This window comes from Zalophus californianus, chromosome 9 (assembly GCF_009762305.2).
Source record: "Zalophus californianus isolate mZalCal1 chromosome 9, mZalCal1.pri.v2, whole genome shotgun sequence".
NCBI lineage: Eukaryota > Metazoa > Chordata > Mammalia > Carnivora > Otariidae > Zalophus > Zalophus californianus.
Window position 1 is genome coordinate 18,063,662 of NC_045603.1, and position 26,259 is coordinate 18,089,920.

Consider the following 26,259-nt stretch of genomic DNA (forward strand, 5'->3'; position numbering starts at 1 on the left):
TAAATTCTCTTTCGCAGAAAGAAAATCTAAAACAAGGGGCGCCTGGGTGGTTCAGTCATTAATCATCTGCTTTTGGCTCAGGTCATGATCCCAGGACCCTCCCTCTCCCCCTCCCTCTCTCTCATAAATAAAATTTTTTTTTAAGATTTTTATTTATTTATTTGACAGAGAGAGAGAGACAGCAAGAGAGGGAACACAAGCAGGGGGAGTGGGAGAGGGAGAAGCAGGCTTCCCACTGAGCAGGGAGCCTGATGCGGGGCTCGATCCCAGGACCCTGGGATCATGACCTGAGCCGAAGGCAGACGCTTAACGACTGAGCCACCCAGGCGCCCCTGATAAATAAAATCTTAAAAAAAAATAATGGACTTGTATTCAATTTTCAATATAAAATTTTTACTTTCTAACAAGCCTATTTCTTTCTTTTAAACACCATGAAGGCTGGAATCCAGATACCAGATATTCAGAGCATTTTCTGCAGGAAGCAAAACTACTCCACTGGAATGGAAGACATAAACCTTGGGACTTCCCTAGTGTTCACAATGACTTATGGGAAAGCTGGTTTGTTCCTGACCCTGCAGGAATATTTAAACTCAATCACCACAGTAGCTGATATAACTTAACATTTTAAGTATTTCCTACACAAAAATGTGGAATTGTGCATTTGTAGCCCTACTATTTCATTGTTCTTTATGAATAGTACCTTTGAGACATATGATCCACAATGGAAACCACAAAGACTACTGTGTGCAAACAGCACCCTGGGTCACGCATGCATGGACTCCTTCTTAAGTACAGGGGGGTTACGGAAATCACGATGAGGTGCGTGAGATGTATTGTTGGAAGGAAATAAACCCGTCTCGGTTTCAGCAATCAATTTGCTTAACTCTGAATGACAACTTGTATTCACAATTTTTAAAAATTTCTAGATATGTTTTTTCACACACATCTTTTTTTAGGTATTTTTCAACAGGTTGCAAGTCTTGTCTTTTGTAAAACAATATATTACATTTAAAACATGAATGTCTGAAAAAATAAAATATTTGCAGATTTTCTAATGATTTTCAGTATATGTATTATTCTACACATTAAACATAATACAGGGTAGACCGACCTCACATGTAAGGGCGGAAAGAATACCGGTCACTCCTACTGCAGAAAAACTTGCAACTTAGGATAATGATTCTTAATATTTTTATTGTAAAAACCATCAAGACTTTCAAATGAATTTAAAAACTTTTTCAATATTATTTAATGAAAAAGTCTCATATTGTCATGTATAGGATATATCAACATTTACTACTCATCTTCATATGTAATGAAAAACACCGTTATTGTATGCTTGGAAAATCCTCAAACCCCCTAATGAGTGTCCATCATAATTTAAAGGGCATTTTCTCCACTCAAAAAAAAAAAATCTATTGTAAGGCTACACTCATTATATACCAAAGCAATTCCTACTTACATGCTTTACATAGTCCCATGAAAAAATAATTCAATTGTTCCTAATCCCTGATGCAAGGCACTTCCAAGCACCTGCATAAAATATCCGTGTAAACAGCAGTACAGTACATGAGTTAAATAACATGGGCTGAATAACTTTTACACAGTTTGAACTAGACTAAGGGATATATAAAATCCATCATAGCCACAGCTAAAAAGCATGTTAAGATTCACAAGACTTTGTTTCTCTTATTACACAGAGAACAGGCCATATAGTCTCTTAGGGAAAAAAAAACCACCTCATAAATATTTTCATATTGAAAAACAGCATGCTCCCTGGGTATGTATGAAATCAGGATATTCAGAAGTGACCAGGAGTAACTGCAAATGGCATTTCTGAATACCCAGCTTTACTATCCACCAGGCCTAGTAGTCTGGACTCTTTGTAGCACCATGGAAAAGGCATAAAATCACAAAGGTATGTTACTTCAAACTAACCCTGCCATGAGGCTCAATTAGTCCACAGTAACAGACAATGATGTAGAGATTTTAAAAATTATTTAGATACACCTAGCAAGAAAAAATCTGTTATCTTAATACACCTCATGTACATAAAGCACCAATTTAAATCAGATTATCAAACATCTCCAGCATGTTGTTGCTCAGCCTAAGAGTTCATTTGTCACCACTTTCCACGTTATATACCCTTAAAGCCGAGGAGGATAAAATTAGAATGGTGATAGATATTGTACGAAAAATTCAGTTCCTTCCCTATCAAATGTATGTCTCTCAAGTAAAACAGAGGAATAAGTAACAAACTTAAAAAAGGTCTACTGCATTCTCTGGAACTTACCATCCCAGCACAACAGTTTCAACCTGTACTACAGGATTAACACCCGGGGTGACGAGGTCAAAGCCAGACCTCAGTGCCCTGTCAGATAAGGCCAGGCTAGCCTTGCTGCTGGAAGGCCATACTTTGTATTTCTACTGCTGGGCATCTCTCACAAACACTCCCCATTGGTGAGGCAAAGAAGTGTGAGTGTAAATACGACTCAGGGAGCCCATCAAACACCACTAAAAACTACCAAATGAGCCTCCACTGTGGGTTAACTTCATATACAAAAACGAACACATTTGCCTCTTTATCAGTGGTAATTAATATTAGAATGCCCTTCTTAGGCATAAAAGGAATAATGTCTATCTGGGTTTATGCACAGTTAATAATCAAGTATAAATATTCAGACTGTTTCATTTTAAAATTACAGATTAAAAGTGACTCCCAAAAGAAAATTAATTTCTTCATAAGTGAAGTATAGTTTATAAAAAGCTGGAATGATGGTTAATTCAAATACAAAAACTCATACACAAAAAACCTTACTTTTTCTTTCCCAACTTACTTAGGTTCATACAGTTGATTCTACCACACAACTGTACTATCATTATATCACAGAGTAAAATACTAATAAAATGCCTCAGTTAGCAAACTGAGGGCCACTTCTTGACAACTGCATTAAAACTGCAGCATTTAGGTAGAGCTGAGAAACACCACTCTTAAGCGTGGTTTCCTTCGTCTTGTTCCAGCATCCCACAATGATTATTAAAGGAAGAAATCTGGTCTGTAAACGACTCGGTCATCCACTGCCCGTTTGGAATGTCACTGAAAGTTGATTCTCCACTGTCAGCTGCCAGGGGGGAAAAGAATGTTAGGATTAATTTATTCTATCTAAAAACGTTACAGGATTTAACTAGGAGGTCTGAGCAGTCCAGTGAAGGGAAACTGCTATTAAAATAGTTACACAAGCTTCTTGATTACAATGATAAATCTCTGTTCTCTCAGCAGACACAGGACTGAGAATCCCTCAACTGTTATTCATGGAGGGAATGCGATTAGGATGACTCGGTGACTTAGAGAAAATCAGCTGCACACGCGCGTGTGGCAGAACATCAGATAACCATCGCATTTTCACTACCGGCCACTGACAAGATTTTCATGGTCCCATTCCTAAGCGTCAATAATTCATTCTCTTAAAAAAAAAACAAAAACAACAAAAAAAAACCACCCCTTTTCCCCAGTCCTGACAAAACCAAGCGTTTGAAAGGAATGCACATCCGGAGGGGAACATACTTAGCCCCCTGGAAGAGAAGCTGCAAGGGTCGCCACTGCACGGATTTTCTGCATAAGCACCGCCGTACGCTGCTTCATAACCTGGGTCATACTTTTCTTCCTTAACAGCCATCTTCTTTGCATCCTCTGTGAGGACAGTGAAAGGGATTTAAAATGGATTTTATACAATGGTTTTGAAAACAGCTTTCTTCAGAAGTCATCACGAACAAATCTTTTTCTAGTTCATGTATCCTGAGACGTATCTTCTGTTATCTTTTAAACTCTTTATGACATATACTGAATTAACTCATAGGAACTGTAAAAGCCTATTAGATTTAATTTCAGGTGGGCTATGATGTTTCTTGTATCCTCAACATCTGCAGGAGTACCCACATCGGATGACTTTAGTAAAAGGAGATTTTTTAACAGTGACTAATGTCTATTGTCAGAGCACTTTGGCTGCAAATACAACTTTTCTTTTCTCCTGCTTTTAAATCCACAACATGCTTCCTGTAATGTACAGATCCATGAAATGAATAAATGGGGTGAAAACGGGAACACACCTTGGGCTAATTGTAGATCAAACGTATATTGCACCTCTTGAACGTCTGTGTTTCGTTCAATGCCTTTCAACTGATCTCTCAAGTCTTTCAGCTTAATGTAGTAATGAACTTTGTCCTGGGCTCGAGGAAACTGAGCACATCTTGCACTGGATGATGGCATAACATAGCAGAGCTAGAATTAAAGATTTTTTATTTTATTTTTTATTTGACAGAGAGAGAGATACAGCGAGAGAGGGAACACAAGCAGGGGGAGTGGGAGAGGGAGAAGCAGGCTTCCCGCTGAGCAGAGAGCCCGATGTGGGGCTCGATCCCAGGATCCTGGGATCATGACCTGAGCTGAAGGCAGACGCTTAACGACGGAGCCACCCAGGCGCCCCCAGAGATAGAATTATAAAATTTTATAGTTACGTAAATCTTACAAGTCTACCAAATCCACTTACATAGAGAGGAAAAAAATTTTTTCTAGGTTAATAATGATGCTTATCACATAATTAATACATGCAAACTGAAAAAAAGTAGTTGTGTTTGAGTTCAAATTTGTAAAATTTATTTATTACAAAGTCAATAAATCAAAAATGATGAGGCGTCTGCCCCATGTTCATTTGTCAATTAATAGTCTTGTCTTTTTAATAGACAAGACTGTTCACAATTCTAAAGGTACAAAAGGGCACAGAGGTATACAATGAAAGTCCTCCCTCCCAATGCTACCTCTATCCACCTCGTTCTCTTCCCAGGGCAATCAAAGTTGCTGGTTCCAGAGGTATTCCATGAATATACAATCAAATGTGTCTAATACATGTACTCTCCCACACCCTTTTTAAAAAACACACGGATGGTAACATGCTCTCTATTCCCTGTTCTATACCTTGCTTTTTGACTCGACAGCACATTCAGAGATAATTCTGTACCAGATATCTAGATTAGAGTAAAAAGATGGTCTTTTTTATTGCTGTGTAGTACTTGTATATTTATTTAACCAAGGCCCAGCTGTGGGCATTTAGGACATTTCCAGTCTTTTTTTTATTATAAGCTGTAGTGAAAAACCTTGTACAAATTTGAGTATGTGTGAGCATATCTGCTGGATAAATGCCCAGAATTGGAAGGACTAAGGAGAAAGACATTTGCATTTATCATCTGGGATACTGACAACAAACTGTCCTTCATAGAATACAAGATATATAATAATACATACCACATATATATCAAAGAGTGAGGCTGCTAGACTATGGAATTTCCAGTTGCAATTTCTATATTGGCCTCCACAACATTACAGAAACAAATTATTTAATTTTGTTTAGAAGACATTTAGAAACTCCTGACTCATAAAGATGTGTAGGTGCAAATGCTACCAGGTTTTGTAATAGCACATTTTCCCATCCCAAGATATTCTTCAATTAAAATGATCCAGAGGGGGGCACCTGGGTGGCTCAGTCGGTTAAGCATCTGCCTTGGGCTCAGGTCATGATCTCAGGGTCCTGGGATACAGTCCTGTATCAGGCTCTCTGCTCAGTAGGGAGTCTGCTTCTCCCTCTGCCCCTCTCCCTGCTCATGCCTGGGTGCTCTCTCATTCTCTCTCTCTCCCCCTATCTCTGAAATAAATAAAATCTTTTCAAAAATAAATAAAATAAAATGATCCAGAGGGGCGCCTGGGTGGCTCAGCTGGTTAAACGTCTGTTTAAGCTCAGGTCATGATCCTGGAGTCCCAGGATCAAGCTCCGAGTTGGGCTCCCTGCTCAGAGGGGAGTCTGCTTCTACTTCCCTCCCTTGCTCCTGCTCATGCGCTCTCTCTCTCTCAAGTAAATAAAATCTTTAAGAAGATCCAGAAATTTGAAAAAGTAGTTTTTTTTTTTAATTTTATTTGTCAGAGAGAGAGAGCGAGCATGAGCAGGGGGAGGGGCAGAGGGAGAGGGAGAAGCAGGCTCCCTGCTGAGCAAGGAGCCTGATGTGGGACTCGATCCCAGGACCCTGGGATCAGGACCTGAGCCGAAGGCAGACGCTTAACCATCTGAGCCACCCAGGTGTCCCAAAAAAGTAGTTTTTTATTTCAGAGCTGAATCACTAACATCATCAATAACTGTAATTCATAACAAAGAATACATTTTAAAAGCTACAAGTACTCCCAGCTCATTATAAGAGGTAAAACTACCTGTCGTGATATGATTCAAGTTCACTTAGTATTGCACTATTATGGCCACATATATCCAAGAGATGTACCTGAGCCTCATCTGGCTCTTAAGGGACAATAATGCAGGAATTTATAGAAAGCCATGAACTCAGCTATACAATTTTACCAAAGTAGACAAGTGTAGGCCTCGGTTTAAAGAAAGACCAGGGCTACCACCTACTTTATCAATCACCTATTTAAAACAAGTTAAAAACAGAAGAAATTTAAAGGAGAAGTTCAAATGTAAGTGGCAGAAACTTTATTCTGAGGTCTCCATAAAAACCTGGTGGGACACTGGCTTCTCCATCATTTAAAGTACTGTCTAGAACACATGGGTCTATGTGTGTATGTTGTTTTTTAAAAAGTTGTAAACAAAACTTAAAACTATATTTAAGAAGCAAAATTTCAGCCAAATGTCTGCAGAAGCTCTGGGAAATGACAGAGTTTGATAACCACTGTTTCTTCACGATGCCTCATGTACAAGGCCATAGTAAAGAGTATCGCGTGCCAGTCAGACTGGCTGGATGTCTGTCTGCAACTGAGCTCTATACTATTTATACGGCTCTAAAATGAAACTGGGCTAAGATATAAAAGCAGGGGGTGATGAGCAGTTTTACTAATCGGGAGCATGTCCATATTTATATATTTGTTTCATACTCAATAAAGCCTACTCTACTTGAATTTGGTAAGAATATGCCATTAAATAGATTTTGAATGTATGTTAGCTAGCTCCTTCCAATATTTTAACCAAATAACATCAGTAAGACATTTTATCTGACAAATGTTTCTTTATTTTAACTACCAGTACCTGAATTAATCTGCAACTATATAACTTTGAGTTATATACATAACTTTTTTGAGTTGATATGTAACTATTACTCAACAAAATCCAGTGTTTTTTTATGGCATCAATTACGATGAACAGGACAAATAAAAAAGGGAAGCTAGCTAGAAAAAAATTCATATTTAGCTGATTTACAAATGTAATTTTAAGGACTTACAGTTTCTGTGTCTGGGATCTTATGGGGCTGAAGTCCAAATTCTAAGTTTTTAACCTTAACTCCAAAAACTTCTTTACTAAAAATTTCATAAATACCTAAAATGAAATACAAACATATTTACATTGCCCATAATGTTAGCAAAGAAAAAAGATAAAATTTAAAAGTAAATCTTACATTTTCCATTAAACACTGCTATTCGTGGCTGATATTTCTGTAATTTCTGCACTAGAATACGTCCTCCTTCACGAAATTCTTTACTAAAATTGAATTAAAAAGTAGGCAAAATATAAGTATGGTAATATTTATAATATGCTAAATTGAGATATCTGTGGATAAAAGATCGCTTCATGTATTTGTTAAGTCAGCTTGAACTAAGTACATATAGTATTTCAACGGTATATAAGGCATCTGCACGAACAGGTTCCAACCTATAAAAATAAATGTAATTACCTGGAAAGATCTTTGCTGCCTGGTGTTGTCCTTTCCACCATATTGGTAAATCCAATACCGTACTTCCCTGGTAAAGTGTGATCATCCATATGGTTCAGCTGGACTTCACTCAGGCCTGACATAAACAGACACTTCCCTGTGAAAATGAGAGTTCAGTTTATTTCCATATAGATCAAAGGTTTTTGCCCCATGAATCGATATGGTAGTCTACATTTTATCCTGAAAGTACAAAAAAAAAAAAAAAAAAGATTTATGATATTTAAAAAATTATGGGTAAATACCATATCAAGCAATTACTATGTGTGCAGCCCTCTGCATGGATTATCTCATTTAATGATAACTATCTTATGAAATATTAATTTCTATTTTTATCCCTTTTTCACAGGGCAATTTAGGTAAATGGCTGTTGGAAATACACAGCTAGTCAGTGTAGGAAACTTCAAAACTGCTTGTTTTCCTTTCTAATAACTGGTAACACCACTACCTGCCCCTGGAATAACTTGAACAGATAAACATACACCAAGAGACCTGTAACATTCAAACACCCTGATAGTGGAAGAAATGAAAAGTTCAAACTTTTCTAGAAATTTTTAAAAAATATGTCCTTAGTTCCAAAAATACATTACTGTATTTTTTGCCCTAAATGTTTTTATTTATTTATTTATTTATTTATTTTTAAAGATTTTATTTATTTATTTGACAGAGAAAGACACAGCGAGAGAGGGAACACAAGCAGGGGGACTGGGAGAGGGAGAAGCAGGCCTCCCGCCGAGCAGGGAGCCCGATGCGGGGCTTGATCCCAGGACCCTGGGATCATGACCTGAGCCGAAGGCAGACGCTTAACGACTGAGCCACCCAGGCGCCCCTGCCCTAAATGTTTTTAATGTTACGTAGATAATGGATTAGTATTTCCTGAGGGCCTACTGCATGCCTTTTTTTATTGGGCCGCGTTAGGTAAGTGGACTTACACAGAAGATAATACAACAGTAGTTATACTTGGTTTTAAAGCTCACTCTACAAGTATGAGGCTCTTTAATACTATTTTCTGCTAGATACGAAGTATCTGTGGAGAGTGTCTCCAATCACAAAATTTCTTAACTATTACAACTTGATCACCAATGATCAATGCACTTCATCTCTCCTAGGAAATAGATGAGCAGAAATCTGGAAAGGTTCGTATTCTGTCTGCACGGGCACACTGAGGTACTACTGTTACTAGCACTGCAGATAGCAAGTAAGAGAGAAAATTCATTAAAAAATATAGTAAAACTCCTACAAAACTATTAGCAAAACAAAGGAGGAAGTACTGCTTTTCTTGCCCCTCCACTCTCTCACACCAAAATGTGAACAAAAAACACCAAAAAGTTTCAAAACTTTTATTTTTGTGTACACATGCACAGAAAACATGTATGTATTTTTACAAACAATCTCTCTTTTAAAAAACACAATTTGGTTTAAAAAAAAACCCCAAACTATTAATAAACATACTAGTTTAAAAGTAAAATAATAAAAAAAAAGTAATTACTTACAAAAATGGTTTCCGGGTCCAGGGTAATGATGCCCTTTGTAAGCTGCCATTAGTCCTGGGTTTATGCCAATCTACAAAAAATGTTTATACAGTTAAGTCTTAAAAAGTAGGGTTTAAGCCTTAGGGCTTCTGTGGAGGAATGATGGACAAAACTAAATTTATTAAAATAAAAATTTAATCCAGCATCATAAGCAATATTGTTTTATCAGGTACCTAGTCTTGATTTGAACAAAGTATTCCTTTTTTTTTTTTTAAGTAAGCTCCACACCTACTAAGCCACCCAGGGACCCCCAAAGTATTCCATTGTGAAGAAAAACATTCCCTTTTAAGTGTTGCTGTTGTTTTTAAAAACCAGTCTGGGGGCGCCTGGGTGGTTCAGCTGGTTAAGCACTCAACTCTTGATTTTGGCTGAGGTCATGATCTCAGGGTCTTTGAGATGGAGCCCGTTTCAGGCTCTGCCGTGGGTATGGAGCCTGCTTGGGATTCTCTTTCCCTCTCCCTTTGCCCCTCCCCCGCCAAGGCTGCTTGCTCTTGCCTGTGTGGTCTCTCTCTCTCTCTCTAAAAAAACGACCAAACAGGGGCGCCTGGGTGGCTCAGTCGTTAAGTGTCTGCCTTCGGCTCAGGTCATGATCCCAGGGTCCCGGGATCGAGCCCTGTGTTGGGCTCCCTGCTCTGCGGGAAGCCTGCTTCTCCCTCTCCCACTCCCCCTGCTTGTGTTCCCTCTCTCACTGTGTCTCTCTCTCTGTCAAATAAATAAATAAAATCTTTAAAAAAATAAAAAATAAATAAATAAAAAATTAAAAAACGACCAAACAAAAACCAGTCAGGGGAAAAAAAAAAAGGGCAGAAACAGAGCCATAAATACAGAGAGCAAACTGGTGGTGGCCAGAGGCAGGGGGATGGGCAAAATGGGTGACAGGGAGTGGGAGGTACAGCATCGGGAGTATGGCTGATGGGACTGTAGTAGTGTGTGGGGACTGATGGCAGCTACACTTGTGGTGTGCATGGTATTGTCAAGTCACTATGTTGTACACCTGAAACTATGTAACACTGTGTCAACTATACTTCAATACAAAGAAAAAATGATAAAATAAATTTAAAAAACAAAGACTAGTTTGACCCCCACATATCCCCAGGCCCCCACACCCGCCCAACTGGGCCGGAAAGAGAAAGGTCCTGGAGCAGCCGATCAACTGAGTCCAGGTCCAGCCACAGCTGGCTTCTCCACTCCCAGCAAGCAGCTTATTCCACATCAGCTACAGTTGTTGCACAGTGCTATTTCTGATAGTTACTGACAAAAACCAAAGCTCAAAATCAGTATTCGCATTTACGGAGACCTCACAAGTGTCATGCGATCTAAGGGATCCACATGGATTATTTTATCTAACTGCAACTCTATGAGAGAGGTATTATCATCACCCCTGCTTCACCAATAAGGAAACTGGTGATTAGGAAGGTTAAGGCTTGTCCAAGGTCATACCCATATGGCAGGATCTGAAACCCATCCTCTTAAACACACCTATATAATACAACCTCATGAAGGAGATACCATTTACTACCAAAAGGATTCTCAGAAATGGTTCTTTTCAACAAAATGCTATTTGCAAGAACAGAGGTTACGTAACATTAATCCAGCAATGTTATTTATAAAACCAAAATGCGGACAAAAATCCTTACAATCACAATGTCCAGATTGAAGGTCAAAATGTCCGGGAGGGTCTTGGTTAGAAGTTCAGCTTCTGAAACACCATTAAAACGGTCTACCTTTCTTTTCACTTTAAATGTGTCTGTAATTTTTTCTTGCTTTTCTTTTGCTTTTGTGGACTTGCCAGATTTTTTGGCCTCAGCAGGCTTTTTGGGTTCTACTGTTTTTTTTGGTTCTGTTGCTCTGGGTTTTCTTTTCCTTCCTTTTGGAGTCTCTGAAACACAGTAATTTCCAGAGTGTAGATGTAGATGAAGAAAAATGTAACTTACAAACGTTAGGCAGCTTTCCCAGAAAATTCACCCTATCAACACTCTTACCTTCCCACCTCAGGGTCCTCTGCACCATTCTCCCCTTCCTTCACCCGGGGACTGGGTTCACGCAGCCCCACACCCCACCCTCTCTCCTCTGTTAGCTGTTCTTGGGATGAAACGTCCATAATAACCATAGACTGATTTTCTGCACACTCTTACTTGTCTTCTTGGCCTCCCCAGGGATACAAAGCATCTATACTATTTTATAGGAATTCTAAATGTAAATACATAAATAGTTAAATAAAATGAAAAAATAAGTAGAAAAATAGGGAGGAAGAGAAGCATTTTAACTCAACTTCCCCATAATTTCCAGCAATAGAAAGCCTCTAATGGCTTATGGACTTGTTTTAGAGATTATGAGTGTATATTCTGTTCCACACACAGCCAAAGAGGTGAGTGTAGAGGTGCTGAGGATGAAATCTCTGGGATGAAAGTATTTTTCAAAAGGCAAGAGCAGGATCTACCTCAGGACCTAAAGCAGATTGAGATTTCTCAATCTCAGCACTACTAACATTTTAGATTGAATAATTTTTGGTTATAGGGGGCTGTGCTGTCCATTATAGAATGTTTAATAGCACCTTGGCCTCCACCCAGTAGAGGCCAGTAGCACCCTGCCAATCATGACAATCAAAGCTGTCTCCAGACAATGCCCAGTGTCCCTTGCAGGGTGGGGGTGGGGGGTGGGGGGGTGCTTGGTCAAGAACCACCAACTTAAAGTTACCCACAAAAAGGCTTGGTTTTCCTACCCTTAATTCTTCAACATCGCTCTTAATTTCTTGGGTCCCTCCCCCTTCTACTGTTTGGTGGTTCCCTAGCCCAGCCTCCTGTCCTTCCTCCCTCTACCCCACCCTGATTTAGCCATCCCCTACGCCAACGGATCGACCTTGGAGGCAACAGGAGAGTCAAAGGCAGAGGTATCCCCAATGCAATGGAGTCAGATGTGTTTCTGGAATCCGAAATTGGAACGCTGTGCCCATTTCTCATACAATACCGCTGCCCTGGAGAAAACCATGACCTCCTCTCCGTCCCCTCAGGTGCTCCTCATTTCAGCCCCAGATTATTCAGTCTCGAATCCACTTTCTGCCTCCACATCCTGCCTCACTCCCTACTATCCAATCCATCCTCTACAGTATTTCTAGGCCGACTTTTAGAATGTCAGTCTATGTTAAGTCACCCTCTGCTTATATTCTCTCAACAGCTCCCTACTGCCTTCAGGACAGCACATACATTCTTCAGGTTATAAGCCTCATCACTTACTATTTTTTGGCTATACACCAGATGCCAAAACACAGAATCACTACTTTTCAACAGTCATGCTTCTTCACATTTGTGCTTTTGCATACACTGTTCCCTAAGCCTGGAATTTCCCCATCCCATTCTTCCTGGGGATAAAGTCTCCTCACCCATGGCTTCCAGAGCTCTGGGAAGCTGCCTCTGGGCCTCGGTCTGAGTTAGGTGTCACCCTATGAGCTCTCACAGTATCCTGTGTCCCTCTTCACCCCTGTGTGCTGAAGTATAACATTATTATTTTCTCCTACTAGATTAGGAGATATATGAGGACAGGACCCACGTTCTTTTACTCCTCCAAACCTATCACAGTGCCTTGCACATACTTAAAAGGTGGCTAAAAATTTTAATACTAAAATAAAACTAAATTTCGTCATTAAACCCTTTTTTACATATGTTGGCTAATCCAATAGTTAATTTTCTACACTATCGGGATGAAAACTACCTGGTACAGGTTCCTGAGCAGGAGCTGGGTCCGGCACTTCTGCGGGCATCAGCTGTTCACTCACCACTGCCCCATCAGGAGCTTCAGCCATCATTTGTTGAAATGGGAATGTATAAAAAGCTTGAGCTTGCTGAAGAGAATAGCTGAAAGAACAATTAAATATAAAATGTGAAATTAAAGTTACCCAACTAGAAGTTTAAACAATCAGCTGTAAAAAAAAAAAAACTTCAGGATCCAAAAGGTTTGTAACCAGGCTGTAACATTTGGAGTTGATAATAGGGGCAAAGGGAGAAGGGATATCTGTTTCCACATGTGCACATTCACCCAATTTTTACTTTGTGCCTACTAACCAAACGTTAATTAACTCTCCTACTGTTTAATGACAAGATGTGTCATCAATAAAACTTACCAGTCCTGTCAAGTCAGCCTCTGCTTTCCCTGAAATGAGATCATGGGAATTTTACAGCAGAGACATTTAAAAGGCACAACAGCTCATATAGGATTAAAGTGTCCATAAAAGCCATTTGTGTCTCTATCTTCAGATTTAATCCCTTTTGTCACAAAGATGCCCTCCAATCTAACCGTCACACAGCTTTATTGATATACAATTGACACATAACCTTGTACGAGGTAAAGGCACACAATGTGTTTTGATACATGCATTGCAAAATGATTACTAACACAGTCTTAGCTAATATCTGCATCCTGTCAAATAATTACCAGTTCTTTTTTGCAATGAGAACACTGAAGATCTGCTCTCTTAGCAACTTTCAAGTAACCAGCACAGTATTATTAGCTGTAATCCCCACGACATACACGAGATTCCCGGGTCTTGGTAACCCTTACACTCTTGCCTAACATCTCCCCACTCCTGCCTTCCCTCCAATCTAACTTAAGGTTCTCTTTTGGTTTATCTGCCTACTTAACGATTTATTCATTGGATCTGTTTCTAAACCGTTGCTGGCTTTTTGCCACTAGATTAGGACTAGAAATGGTTATTCTGTACATATCTGTGGGAATTTATGGAAAAAACCACTTTAAACCTCTTTTCTGAACATTTTTCAGACTTTGTTCCAAGTAAGTCAGTTCAATATAAGGAACAGAGGCAAAAAGTAACTTTTCACAAGAAGCAACTACCAAAAAAATACTTTCAATGACTATAAACCACTATCTCAAACTGTTGCCCTCAGCACAAAGCCAGAGAAGTAAACATATATTTTATGTAACTCAAGCTACAGCTGATGCCAAATGATGCCAATAAATACACAATGGGAAGGAAAACACTACGAAATAAAGTGGATAAGTATCGTTCACCATTTGGAGAGAAAAGTCATGTTTTCTGTGGTGAACTCACTTATTAGTCACAGAGCAAGAAAAGTAGAAGCTCAGAAAGCAGAGATTAAAAAGGCAAACTAGTACGCTCTAAATGGGTGAACTTTATAGTATATAATTCATATCTTAACAAAATGGCCTTAATAAGCTTAAATGGCCAAGGCACCACAGGGTAACAGACTATCTGTGGGCGGCTAGGCTAGGATGCTGGGTGCTCAGAGAGAGACAGGGGCCAAACCCCAATGGACAAACGACTGGAGAGTAACTTTGGCTTCAGGCTATCTTTAAGGGTAAGCTGCTAAAGAAAAGGTTAAGAATTAGAAAGATATTACACTCTATCTTAAGAGTTTTACTTTTTTATCTAAAAAAATTGTTTTCAATTATGTAAAAAAATAGACACAGCAATGCAGTAAACTTCAGTACATGAGAAAATACTATGCAGCAAAATTACATTTATTGATATTTTTAAAAGCACAGAAAATGTTTAATGCAGACTTTAAAGTCAAAAAGAACACAAAACAGTACTGTAACCTAAGGCTGCACATCAGGAAAATATGTAGACAAGTCCTAGAAGCTCAAATGTGAAAAATGAAGAGAGGTGCTTAAATCATGCTCAGCACAAAGTAAAATGTCCCCCCCACCTCCACTTTTCTTTAATAATATTCATAGCTCTGGGCGCCTGGGTGGCTCAGTTGGTTAAGCGTCTGCCTTCGGCGCAGGTTGTGATCCCAGGGTCCTGGGATTAAGTCACGCAACAGGTTCCCTGCTCCGAGGGGAGCCTGCTTTTCCCTCTCTCTCTCGCCCCACCTCCCGCTCTCATGAATAAATAAAGTCTTTTTAAAAAATAATATTCATAGCTCTTTTTGATAAATTGTAAAAACATTGGTTGTTCAATGTTGATGACATATATACTCTAATGAGGGGTTGGATACTCCTAGGTTACATCACGAGATCTTGTTTAGTGACCCTTCAGAAATTCTAGTAAAATGAACTGTATATTGATTGTGGCCAGCAGCAGTTTCCTGAGATGTTAGCAAGCCCTTTCAGCTGGAAGGTATAAAAGTAAAGACATATGGTGACAATAAGTGAGTGGCCAGAAGAATGCACGATGTCTGTTCTTAGTCTGTCACTTAGAAAGGAGGGCAACCTTCCACCCTCTCCCTTGTTTCTTGCTACGACTTTCAAGAGTTTCACAGATGTGTCCCATTTCGAGCACTTCACAAAGTCCAAACTTAAAATACTTAATTTAGGAAAACACTACACTCAAAAGGATTCTGAACTTTAAAAAATAAATTTCTAAAACATGGTCCCTTTTGCATATTTTGGGGTCATTAAATTCTGAAGCTCAGAATCTGAAAATTAAAATTTTAGAATCAGAGTTGGCTGAAGAAGAAGTGAAAAGGAAGAAAAAAAAATCTGAGGTTTGATTTTAGAGATAAAATCAAAATCAAAATTGGTATGTTGACAGAAATCGAGAAACTTATCGATAATATCAATATGTCCCTTAATCTTTCTAAAAATGATCCCTGGTACCTCACAAAAAGTTAAATTAGAAATAGAAAACAAACAAATTAGAAATAGAAAAATAAAGCTTTGAAAAATATGATGTGTAAGTTCTAAGGTAATACACTATACTTGAGCGTTTCGTCTTATCATCTGATCAACAGCTTCCTAACAGAACAAAAGGAAAGAGTGCATCACAACATTCCTACTACTTGGCAGGAGCAAGCAATACATCTGTACAAAAACCTTCAAGAACTTCAAAGCTAGAAAACTAGAGTTCTGGATAATTTAATTGTCTATTATCCAGTAACAGTTGTATTAGTGGATAGTATGCTGCTGGATAGTAGCATAAACCTGTTCAACCATAATCTGAAAATATTTAATACATTTGTTGTATTTATATATGATTGCCACTTAGGAACTCAGAATTGTGCAAAATTTACAAAGCATCATTTTCTCTGTGTTGAGGGACAGCAACAGAAGAGCACCTGGTCAAGTCACTCATCCTCTCAGGACCTCTCAGGACCATGAAAATGATTTCTACATATACAGACAACATATAGAAAACAGGACTAAATCTGTCCAGACTCCGAACAGCCTCCAAAGAGTTTTTATTTTTTGTTAACTCCTTCATATCAAATTGCTAAGCATGAGGGATGATCTTATTTCCCTTGCTCACTTTTCTCCCCTATCATTTGTCCCCACATCCTCCATCTCACCTCCCCTTTGCCTGCAGCTAACTGCCCCCCCCTTTCCTAGCCTCCATTCACAGCCCCCTTCTCTTGATCTTCAGTATTCAAAGCACTGGTTTTTATAGCCATCTGAAGTGGATATACTGTGTATTTTCCTGAAGAACTGGGTATTTCCCGACAGTCTTTCTCAAAAACACACACACACAGTGGACTGAGTAGTCCAGTTAATTCAGGCTTTGCTGTACTTCAAACTTCCAGATTTTCTCTAAAACGAACCCCAACTTCTTTAATCCTTTATTTTCCACTATTTTTTTTTTTAAAGATTTTGTTTATCTGACAGAGAGAGAGCAAGCACAAGCAGGGGGAGCAGCAGAGGGAGAGGGAGAAACAGACTCCCCGCTGAGCAGACAGCCTGATGTGGGATTCGATCCCAGGACCCAGGAATCATGACCTGAGCTGAAGGCAGACACTTAACTGACTGAGCCACCCAGGAGCCCCATTTCCCACTATTTTAAAGATTTAACTGCTCTTTTCTAAATATACTTGTCTCCTTGGGCTGCTATAACAAAATACCATAAACTGGGTGACTTACAAAAAATAATTTTTAGGAGCACCTTGGTGGCTCAGTCAGTTAAGCACCCGACTGTTGGTTTCAGCTCAGGTTGTGATCTCAGGGTCATGAGATCCAGCCCTGCATTGGGCTTTGCACTGGGCATGGAGCCTGCTTGCAATTCTTTCTCTCTCCCTCCCCTACTTTTTCTCTCTCTAAAAAAAAAAACCAAAAAAACATATTTTTTCTTACTACAGTTTTGGCGGCTGGAAAGTCCAAGTTCAAGGCACCAGCAGATTTAATGTCTGTTGAGGGCCCACTTCCTGGTTCATATGGGTTGCCTTCTCACTATATCCTTACAGAATGGAAGAGGTGAGAAGAATCTCTCTGGGACCTCTTTTATAAGGGCACTAATCCCATTCATGAAGGCTCCACCCTCAGGACGTAATCACCTTCCAAAGGCCCTACCTCCAAATATCATCACAGTCGGGGTTAGTTTTCAACATATGAATTCTCAAATGACATTCTATAGCAGTATTTTATTATTTTCATTTAAACAATCATACACAACACTGAATAATTACAAAAAAAATCAATGCTAAATAATCCAAACACTCAACTAAAGGGAACTAGTTATATAAACTATGACCAAATACCATCATAACTATTTAAAGACTACATTTAATATTGCAAAGCAGAGGGCAACCCTCTCGGGTCCCCTCCCCTCCCTCTTTGGGAACTTTGTACCATCACTTTGCTATCTCTCAATAAACCTTGCTTTGCTGCCCACCACTCTGTCTGGTCTACCTCTTCATTCCTGGAAGTGGCGTACCCAAGAAACGAGGACACTGACGGAGAAAAAACCCCGGAACATTTTGGGGGATTCATTCGGGATATCCACCCGACAACTAACTGTGAGTAGTGGGCAGCAAGTCTCTCTCCCCCGCCTCTCTCTTCCTCCCCATTTTGTTTGCTGAAACAGTGAGCACCTGTCAGCCACGTGAGAGCCATTAGCGCAGCTGCCATTCTCAAGGGACAGGCTCTCTGGCCTCCTTCCCACTGATCCCCCAACGGAAGTTGGGAATGTCGACTTGGTAAGGACTCAGAACTCCTTTCGGGGCAGATCACCAGATGTGAGGGACCTAGGGAAAACCTAGCAGCAACTGAAGGGCCTGACCAAGGCTACCCTTTGAACAGACAAAGGCTCTTGGAAGGACCTGGTTCCTTCCTTGCCCATCCCAGCATCCAGAGCGAAACTCCTCTACTACACTTTTCTGGGCTGATTCCTCCCCTAAGAGAACTAGCGGGAAAGCCCAGGATGGTCCCCTGGACAGTCTCTTGTGAGTGGTTCGGGTAGCCTCCAAGGGATCTCACTCACAGTTCCCTGTTATGGTGAGGAACAGTCTCCTGTTTGACTCCTATCCTGGGCATTACTAGGACACCCCTTGAACTGGCTATACCATCTATGTGAAGGAATGGCCAAGCAGGGCAAAAGAACTAAGATCTAAGGGATCTCTCAACTTTTCAGCTCCACAGGGGTTATCTCAGGTGGATTTCCTCTCCCTGGCTGCCCCATCTTGTCCCTCCATGTGGCTATGCCAGACAGAACAACTCTACTAAAAGAAGTCTAGTGTATCCATTGACTTCTAAGGGAGTCTTAAGGGTAGGAAAACCAGGGTTGTTCTCTGGAGGTAGGACCAAGCCTGGGTAAGCACGACTACTCTCACAGAGAGGACAGGGGCTCTGGCTGTCAGTTGCATGAGTACCTAGGGCCACACATCAGGAGAAGATGAGAAGAAACTGAGGTGGGGAATGCTTTTTCCTCTCTGCCCATGTCTCCCTGATCAACTGTAAGAAACTGAAGTAAGGGACGCCTTTTCCTCTCTTCTTGTAGATGGGTAATTCCCTGACCAGGCCCTTATTCCTTGAGAGTCCCTTCCTGGCATTACAGGCTATAGGAAGAGTATCAGACCTGTAAGTCACTCAGTATCATTTACTTGGATGCCTTCCTGGTTTTAACTGGACAAAGGCAACTCATTTTCTTTTGTTCCAGGGCATGGACACAATACAAGTTGGAGGACGAGACATGGCCACCTGAGGTGAACACCTTCTGGGTTTTAACTGGGAAAAAGGAAGCTCATTTTCTTTTGTTCTGATCTCAGTCATGTAGGATTGATCCCAGCCTCCTGGCTACTTTCTTCCGGACCTTCCCTACCACTCCAGTTGCGGGGGGTGGGGGGGTGAGGCGGGTGGGGGGGGAATGGAACAAAGGAATACCACATCCACATCAAAAGCAGATAGGCAAATGGAGTCTGCAGGGGAATCTCACCCCTGGCTCTCCTTCCTAAGGTAAGATCAGGTCCCCTTACCTGTCCCGCCCTATCCTGGAACCCCTGCTGGTGCTTGAGAAGAGGTAGTGCTCAAAGGGGGACCAAGGGAAGGTGCCACTACAAGACCTGAGATGAAGGGGAACCTCAAAGTTTTCCAAACTTGGATGTAATGCTTCTGTTAAATCAGACCCCCTCCGAAGCAGAAAAACGTGGGGTTCTGGCCACTGCTGAAGGATATGGAGATCAAGGTATGGATGGGTGAGCCCATGGGTGGCTTCAGTTTCCAACTGGAGCCCAGGCTATACCTCAAGACCCCAATTGTGACTCTTTCAAGACCATAACTGGGATCCTACCAATCCCCTTGGAAACTCGTATCGCTGACATTCCAAGCCTGCATCCTAGAGGGATCGAGCAGTACATGGGGGCTTCTCCCTCATTCGTTTCCCAGGTTAATGGCTATAATTGGAGCCAACTGTGGTTAGTCTACCTCAGGACAGAGACTTTAAGGAATATTCCCGAGCAGCTGCCAAAACTCCCTTTGTTTCAGGGAAATTCCCTGTCTTCTCCGGCTGACATGGACTGCATACTTCCACTTAGCGGAAAAAACATGGCGCATGCTCACGTGTCCAAGCTGATGAGGTTTAGAACCTGGAATGATTCTATCTAGGCTTGCCGAAAGTGAAATTAGCTCACATTAAAATGGGGGTTCTCAAAAGTTATAGTAATTGTTAAGAAAGTTTTGCTTGGATGATAAATGGGGTTATATCTAGGCCTTTTCCAAAGAGGATAAAGTGCTAAAGCATCAATTACCAGACATAAGTTTGTGTTTTTAAAGGATATTTGGGTCTGTTGGTAAAAAAATGGTGGTTAATCTTGTCTGTCTCAAAGTTGTCACGGGCAATTGTTAAGATAGCTTTCAAAGTCTCTGGTAAAGGATATCTGGGTCTGTTGGTAAATTAACTGTCAGCCCAAACTCAGGAAGAAAACCCAACAGTTTTCATAGATTGAGAGAGACTCTCATTAAATACACAGCTACCTCCCCCGGGTCTCCCCTCCCTCCGCCGAGGCTGAGATCATTCTTAAAGCCCAGATATTTGGGAAAAAACTGCAAAAGTTGGCTGTTGGCCCCAAGGGGACCCTAGAAGAGCTCTAACAGTGGGTCTTTTACAGTTGGGACCAAGAGAAGAGTGGGCACAGAAACGAAAGAGAACGGCCACCCGGGACACTGGAAGTGAGAATGCCCCCATGGCAAAAACCACTGCCCTGGAATCCACTTGTGGAGGGGGACACCGGAAATCTGAATGCCCTCGGGGACCTCAATCTGCGAGGGTCAGGTGGCCAGCGCCCTTGATTGGGATGATGGGGCCTGGGGCTCTACATGGTGGCTCCTCCAAAACAGCTCACTACAGGGAACCCAGACCCTCAGGTAATTTTGGAAACAGAAGGAAAACCAGTTGATTTCCTTCTTGATACTGGAGCCACCCTTTCTGTTCTACTCTCTGTCCCGGGCCAACTGTTCAATAGCAGTGTTGTCATTAAGGGTGGCACCGGGCGGGGTGCCTGGGTGGCTCAGTTGGTTAAGCGACTGCCTTCAGCTCAGGTCATGATCCCAGGGTCCTGGGATCGAGCCCCGCATCAGGCTCCCTGCTCGGCGGGAAGCCTGCTTCTCCCTCTCCCACTCCGCCTGCTTGTGTCCCCTCTCTCACTGTCTCTCTCTCTCTATTAAATAAATAAAATCTTAAAAAAAAAAAAAAAGGGTGGCACCGGGCAACCCATAAGCCAAATTTTTTTCTCACCTTCTGGGATGCACCTAGGGAGATCTAATATCCTTTCACTCTTAATGCCTGAGAGCCCCACACTTCTCTTAGGTAGAGCTATTAACTCTCATATTGATAGACCCTGGGCAAATTAGCAATTGCCTCCCCTAAACAGAGGTTGATATTAATTCCTAGGTCTGGGCAACTCAGGCTGAAATGGGTTGGGCCTTAACAGCAGTGCCTGTTCCCATACAACTTAAGGACTCCACAACTTTCCCTTGTCGGAAAGGTTTTTTGGGCATAACAAGGCCACTGTTGCTTGTGGATACCAGGACATGGAGAAAAAGCATGCTCCCTCTAAATTTGAAGCCTGGATCTACCATTCCAAGGTCAAACCCTGGTCCCCAACGGGGCCTAACAACAAGGAAATGAAATCCCTCTGTGAACCCAGAGAAGACCTCAAACTAGTCTTGAAGTGACCGGACACAGATAAGTCTTCTTAAATGTTACTTTCCCTATATCCCATCAAAATCATAATCCTTATTGCATTCCCTTCGCCTGCCCTCTCCTCACAGTATTATGGGGAGTTCACTAAAACAGCCTCTATCTCTCGCCTGACCCCAGCTGTACTCGGTCTTGCACTGTGCTTTGGGCCTTGCCTCCTAAATGCCCTAACCTGCTTTGTATCTTCCAGAACAAAGGTCATCAAACTCCAAATGGTGGTTCAGATGGAGCCTCGCATGGAGGTCAAACCAGACATCTACAGGGGACCCCCTAATAGATCAGGATGAGAGGAACCCTGACTGCTGTCCCATCCAATGCCCCTGACCAGCAGGAAGTAGCTACAATCAGTCATCACCCTTCTTCCCTAACAGCAGTTAGCGTTACCTCTTCAGAGGGGAGAGTGATGAAGAATAGTTGGGAGGCAGACAGCCCCTGCCCTAAGAGGAAACCACCCTTAAAGGGATTTTATACCACCAGGGAAGGAGCCCTCCACCCTTTCTTTCCCACGTAATAGGTAGATGACAAAAATGTGACTGGGTGACAGGCCAAGGAGGGTTAATCTGATTAAAACAGCCCTCCAACAAGCCATAAAAACTGCTAGACTTAGAAATTCCAATGGCAACCCTCTCAGGTCCCCTCCCTCCTCGGAAGCTTTGTACTACCACTTTGCCATCGCTCAATAAACCTTGCTTTGCTGCCCACCACCACCACTAACAAAAAAATATTGCGAAGTGGAAGTATGTGTATTTACCATGCATTACTGGGTACTTGCGGTACATAATCTATTAGAATCTATAAACACAAAGATTTAGAATAAGCCAGATCCTCAATTCAGCCAACTATTCTTCATATAGTATGATTTCAAATTTCCTCACGATTTTCTCATTTTTTGGTGCTCAGAATCAAACAAAATAAAAATACTCCAGATATAGCCTCATCATAACCTGAAACTGAGCAGGGCTATCACCTTCCTCATTCTGGAGTCATGCTGCAGAATCCACGACATTAGCTTTTCTGGCACCCATATTATACTGTTGATTCATATGGAGTTTATCATCAATGAAAACTGCCTTTTATCACCTCCCCCTTGTATCGCTGATTTCTCTGCACCCAAGCACAGAACTGTGGCTCTTTTGGTAAAAGATGATTCACCATTCCAGCCATTAGGATTGATTTGGATTGACTCAAACTATCAATTCCATAAACTCCTCCCAGAGTTGGGTCGTTCACAAGTTTTATCAGCACCTTGCAGTTGTTAAATTGTTGAAAAGAACAAGTTGGGGTGGCACTCCATGACACATTAGACCGCTCTTCAGCCTCCCCTTGATCCTTTCAGCAGTAAACCAGTTCTGAGTTCACCTAATTGGACTGCATCAGTCCATCTTCATCTTGCCCACAGAGAAGTGGTACATGGCACAGTTGTTAGGGAGGCAGACTTCGAGCCACATTGCCTGGGTTCAAGTTTCAGGTCTGCCATTTACTAGCTCAAGTTCCTTAACCTCTTTGTCCCAGTTTCCACATCTGTAAAATGGCAATAGTTGTACCTAATTCATTGGCTATGAGGATTAAATTAGTTAACACTTACAACTGCCTGGTATACAGTAATTTTGCTGTAATAGTAAAGACAGAGAGAGATGATTACATACTTTTAGGTACCTCCTATCATTACCCTCCTGATGCTGTCTAGTCCAGTATCATTATCCAAAAGGGAATGAACCTAGCTTGATATATCCTACTTTTTCCTGAAAGTATACTGTAGCCTAGTGGTCACTGGTTCCTTTTAAATATGCTCAATAACCACTGAAAAGTAAAAATTTTGTTTAGGATCAAAGTCAATAAATTAGAGGACAGACTCCACCTTTGGAAGAAATAGGAACCCATGCGTTTATTTTCAGGCTTTGGGCCCCTCTCCTGTTGTCTACAAGTCTTAAAGATTGGCTGAAATCTTGCCTCTCATTTGAAATATAACTTATCCAGGCCAGGAAATATGATTTCTCTTAGAGCACTGAAAGTTCTCTTAAATGCCCTCATTTATCTTGTCTCTTAAAGACATTCATTCTGGGGCGCCTGGGTGGCTCAGTCGTTAAGCATCTGCCTTCAGCTCAGGTCACGATCCTGGGGTCCTAGGATCAAGCCCCACATCAGGCTCCCTGCTCTCAGCAGGAAGCCTGCTTCTCCCTCTCCCACTCTCCCTGCTTGTGTTCCCTCTCTCGCTGTGTCTCTCTCTTTCAAATAAATAAATAAAATCTTAAAAAAAAAAAAAGATATTCATTCTGCCATTTCCAGTCTACATTTTATCTTTGAGATAAAAAAATCAAAATCAGGGCGCCTGGGTGGCTCAGTTGGTTAAGCGACTGCCTTTGGCTCAGGTCATGATCCTGGAGTCCCGAGATCGAATCCCACATCGGGCTCCCTGCTCGGCGGGGGGTCTGCTTCTCCCTCTGATCCCCCTCTCTCATGTGCTCTCTCTCTCTCTCTCTCTCTCTCATTCTTTCTCTCAAATAAATAAAATCTTTAAAAAAAAATCAAAATCAGAACCAAGTGTTTGTTTTCTGTTATCTACTAATATGCCAGTGGACTAGGCAGAAAACCCAGACCTTTCTTGCCCTTGCTGTCAATACCTAACTAAAACAGTTATTGATCTCTTTAACATTTCTAGAAAGAATGATGTCATTTGAGGGTTACTCTTTTCAGTATGTATTTTCAGTGGCCCGTATCACACTTTTCCAGTCATTTTTGATTTGACATCCTACTTTCCATTTTTGGTAAATGTCTTCTCATGCTGGAGATCATTAGAAACATAGTCTCCTTCCTTTTTTCCTCTCTGGTTAGCCTTTAAATATTTGTTATGATACTACAATTATCTTTTTTTTAAGAGTCCATATTAATGGAACTTCTTTCTTAGAATTTTTTGAAATTACTCTCCAAAATAGAAAGTAAATTCATTATACTCAGCATTCCATTCTACTCCTTGATTAGTGTAAGACTGACAGAAACCCAATTTCTCAGGATTATCTGGGGCCTCAGTCATTTCAGAATTCCCAAGGATAAAGCCCGTACACTACTAACACAAAATTCTATTTCCTGAGGTTAAAACTTTGTGAGTCAAAATTAAAAATGGTCTATAACCCTGTGGATGAAGTTAAGAACAGAATATAAGTCAATTTTGGGGTAAACTTTGTACCAGAGACCTAAGACTTTGCTGTGAGACACTGAGCAAGGTCTTCTAATGTGTAATTCTTTTGATGGTAGTTTTCACCCAGGTTTCAATTTTGATCTGAAGTAAGATCACAGAGGTAGAAGCAAGTTCCACAAGTTCTTCTGGGAAGGAAGTGCAGTACTTTATGTGTGGATGTGACCAGCAAAGGCAGGATAAAGCCCACACTTTTTTACATATACCTTTCCTAAACTCTAAAGATGATTTTGGTGATCTAATCCCTGCTACATAACACAGATTCACAGCCTGTCAGAATCGGATTCCAGAGATGCCCTATTTTACAGACACGAACAGACCCAGAGAAGCCAAGTGTCTTGCCTAAGTTCAAGACCCATGAGCCACGGAGAGTCAGGAAAATTCTTCACTAGGTCAAAAAGAATTTTATTCCAATATAAGTCATCACTTTTTTCTTTTTAAAGACCCTAGTTTTTTTCATTTAGTTTTCTGCCAGGAGTTCAAATCGCGAAATCTCTGCTCTTGCCAAATGTTCTCTCCACGTATCTAACTCTCCCCAAAGGTCATATTGAAAGTAGATTCTTAAGTCCGTCCTAAGATCACCAGAAAGCACTGATGACTTCTCGGGAGTATTTAGTCACAGTCCAGAATTCAAGAGCTCCAGTACGGCAGTGTTCTCTACCTTGCGGCCCCTCACGCTGCTTTTAGTAAACCTATGGGAGGAAGAAGCCACAATAAATCTCTAACTTTTAAAATAAAACTCCAGGAGTGATACGTGTGATACTCCATCTTTACAGCTCTTCGCATAATAAGGGAGGGTGGAGGGAAATGCAGCCAACAATGGCAACTGAAAAGAAATGTGATCTGCAGACTGCTGGCTGCTGACTAACGCACTTAAAGCCGGCTGGATGTCGGGAAGGCCGGAAGAAGCGCCCCGGCGCTGGAGGCGCGGCTTCCGAGCTACCCGGGTGAGCACTGGCCCGGCCCGGCCGGCGGTGCGCACGCGCGGCCCCGGCCTTTGTACTCGGGCCGCGGCATTTAAAGACCCCTGCGTGCGTGCGCGCGCCCGCCGGCTAACCCCGCCGCGAGGGGCGCGAGGGGCGCGGGGGGAGGGGCGGCGCTCCGCCCCGGTCTTACCTGCCCGCGTTCTCCGCTTCCATTCCCCGCTGCCGCTCTTGCTGGCAGCTGCGCCTGCCGGCCAAGCAAATGACTGGTCTCCGTAGTAGCGCGGCGTACCAACGGCTGTACGACAATAACCAGGGACTGGACACGATTACCGGCAGAACTGGGACAGCGGATAGCGCTCAAGCTCCTCCCCCGAGCTTCTAGCTACCGCCCCCCCCAGCCCCGACCCCCCCCCCCGTTCGCGGGGCGCTTCCGTCAGCTCGAAGCCAAATCCCACGCCCTGTGGTCGTCACGTG

The 26,259-nt window shown here is 41.6% G+C and overlaps 2 protein-coding genes across 7 annotated transcripts in view; one reads left to right on the plus strand and one right to left on the minus strand.

The window, feature by feature from the left end:
- Positions 1–963, plus strand: part of GLT8D2 (glycosyltransferase 8 domain containing 2) — a 46,995-nt gene extending 46,032 nt beyond the window's left edge. For all 6 annotated transcript variants that reach the window (XM_027593805.2, XM_027593808.2, XM_027593809.2 and 3 more), the window contains one exon: positions 438–963. In XM_027593805.2, the coding sequence (XP_027449606.1) occupies positions 438–610 (173 nt within the window). In that variant the 3' untranslated portion in view covers positions 611–963. The remainder of the gene's footprint in view (positions 1–437) is intronic.
- A 228-nt stretch (positions 964–1,191) lies between these two features.
- TDG (thymine DNA glycosylase) lies at positions 1,192–26,188 on the minus strand. The gene is made up of 10 exons (XM_027593803.2): positions 25,976–26,188; positions 12,999–13,141; positions 10,928–11,169; positions 9,252–9,321; positions 7,723–7,858; positions 7,447–7,529; positions 7,273–7,367; positions 4,108–4,279; positions 3,566–3,691; positions 1,192–3,122 (listed from the first exon to the last, which is right to left on the minus strand). The coding sequence occupies exons 1-10, from the start codon at positions 25,996–25,998 to the stop codon at positions 2,992–2,994; spliced, it is 1,221 nt and encodes a 406-aa protein (XP_027449604.1). The 5' UTR covers positions 25,999–26,188; the 3' UTR covers positions 1,192–2,991.
- Positions 26,189–26,259: the final 71 nt, after the last annotated feature.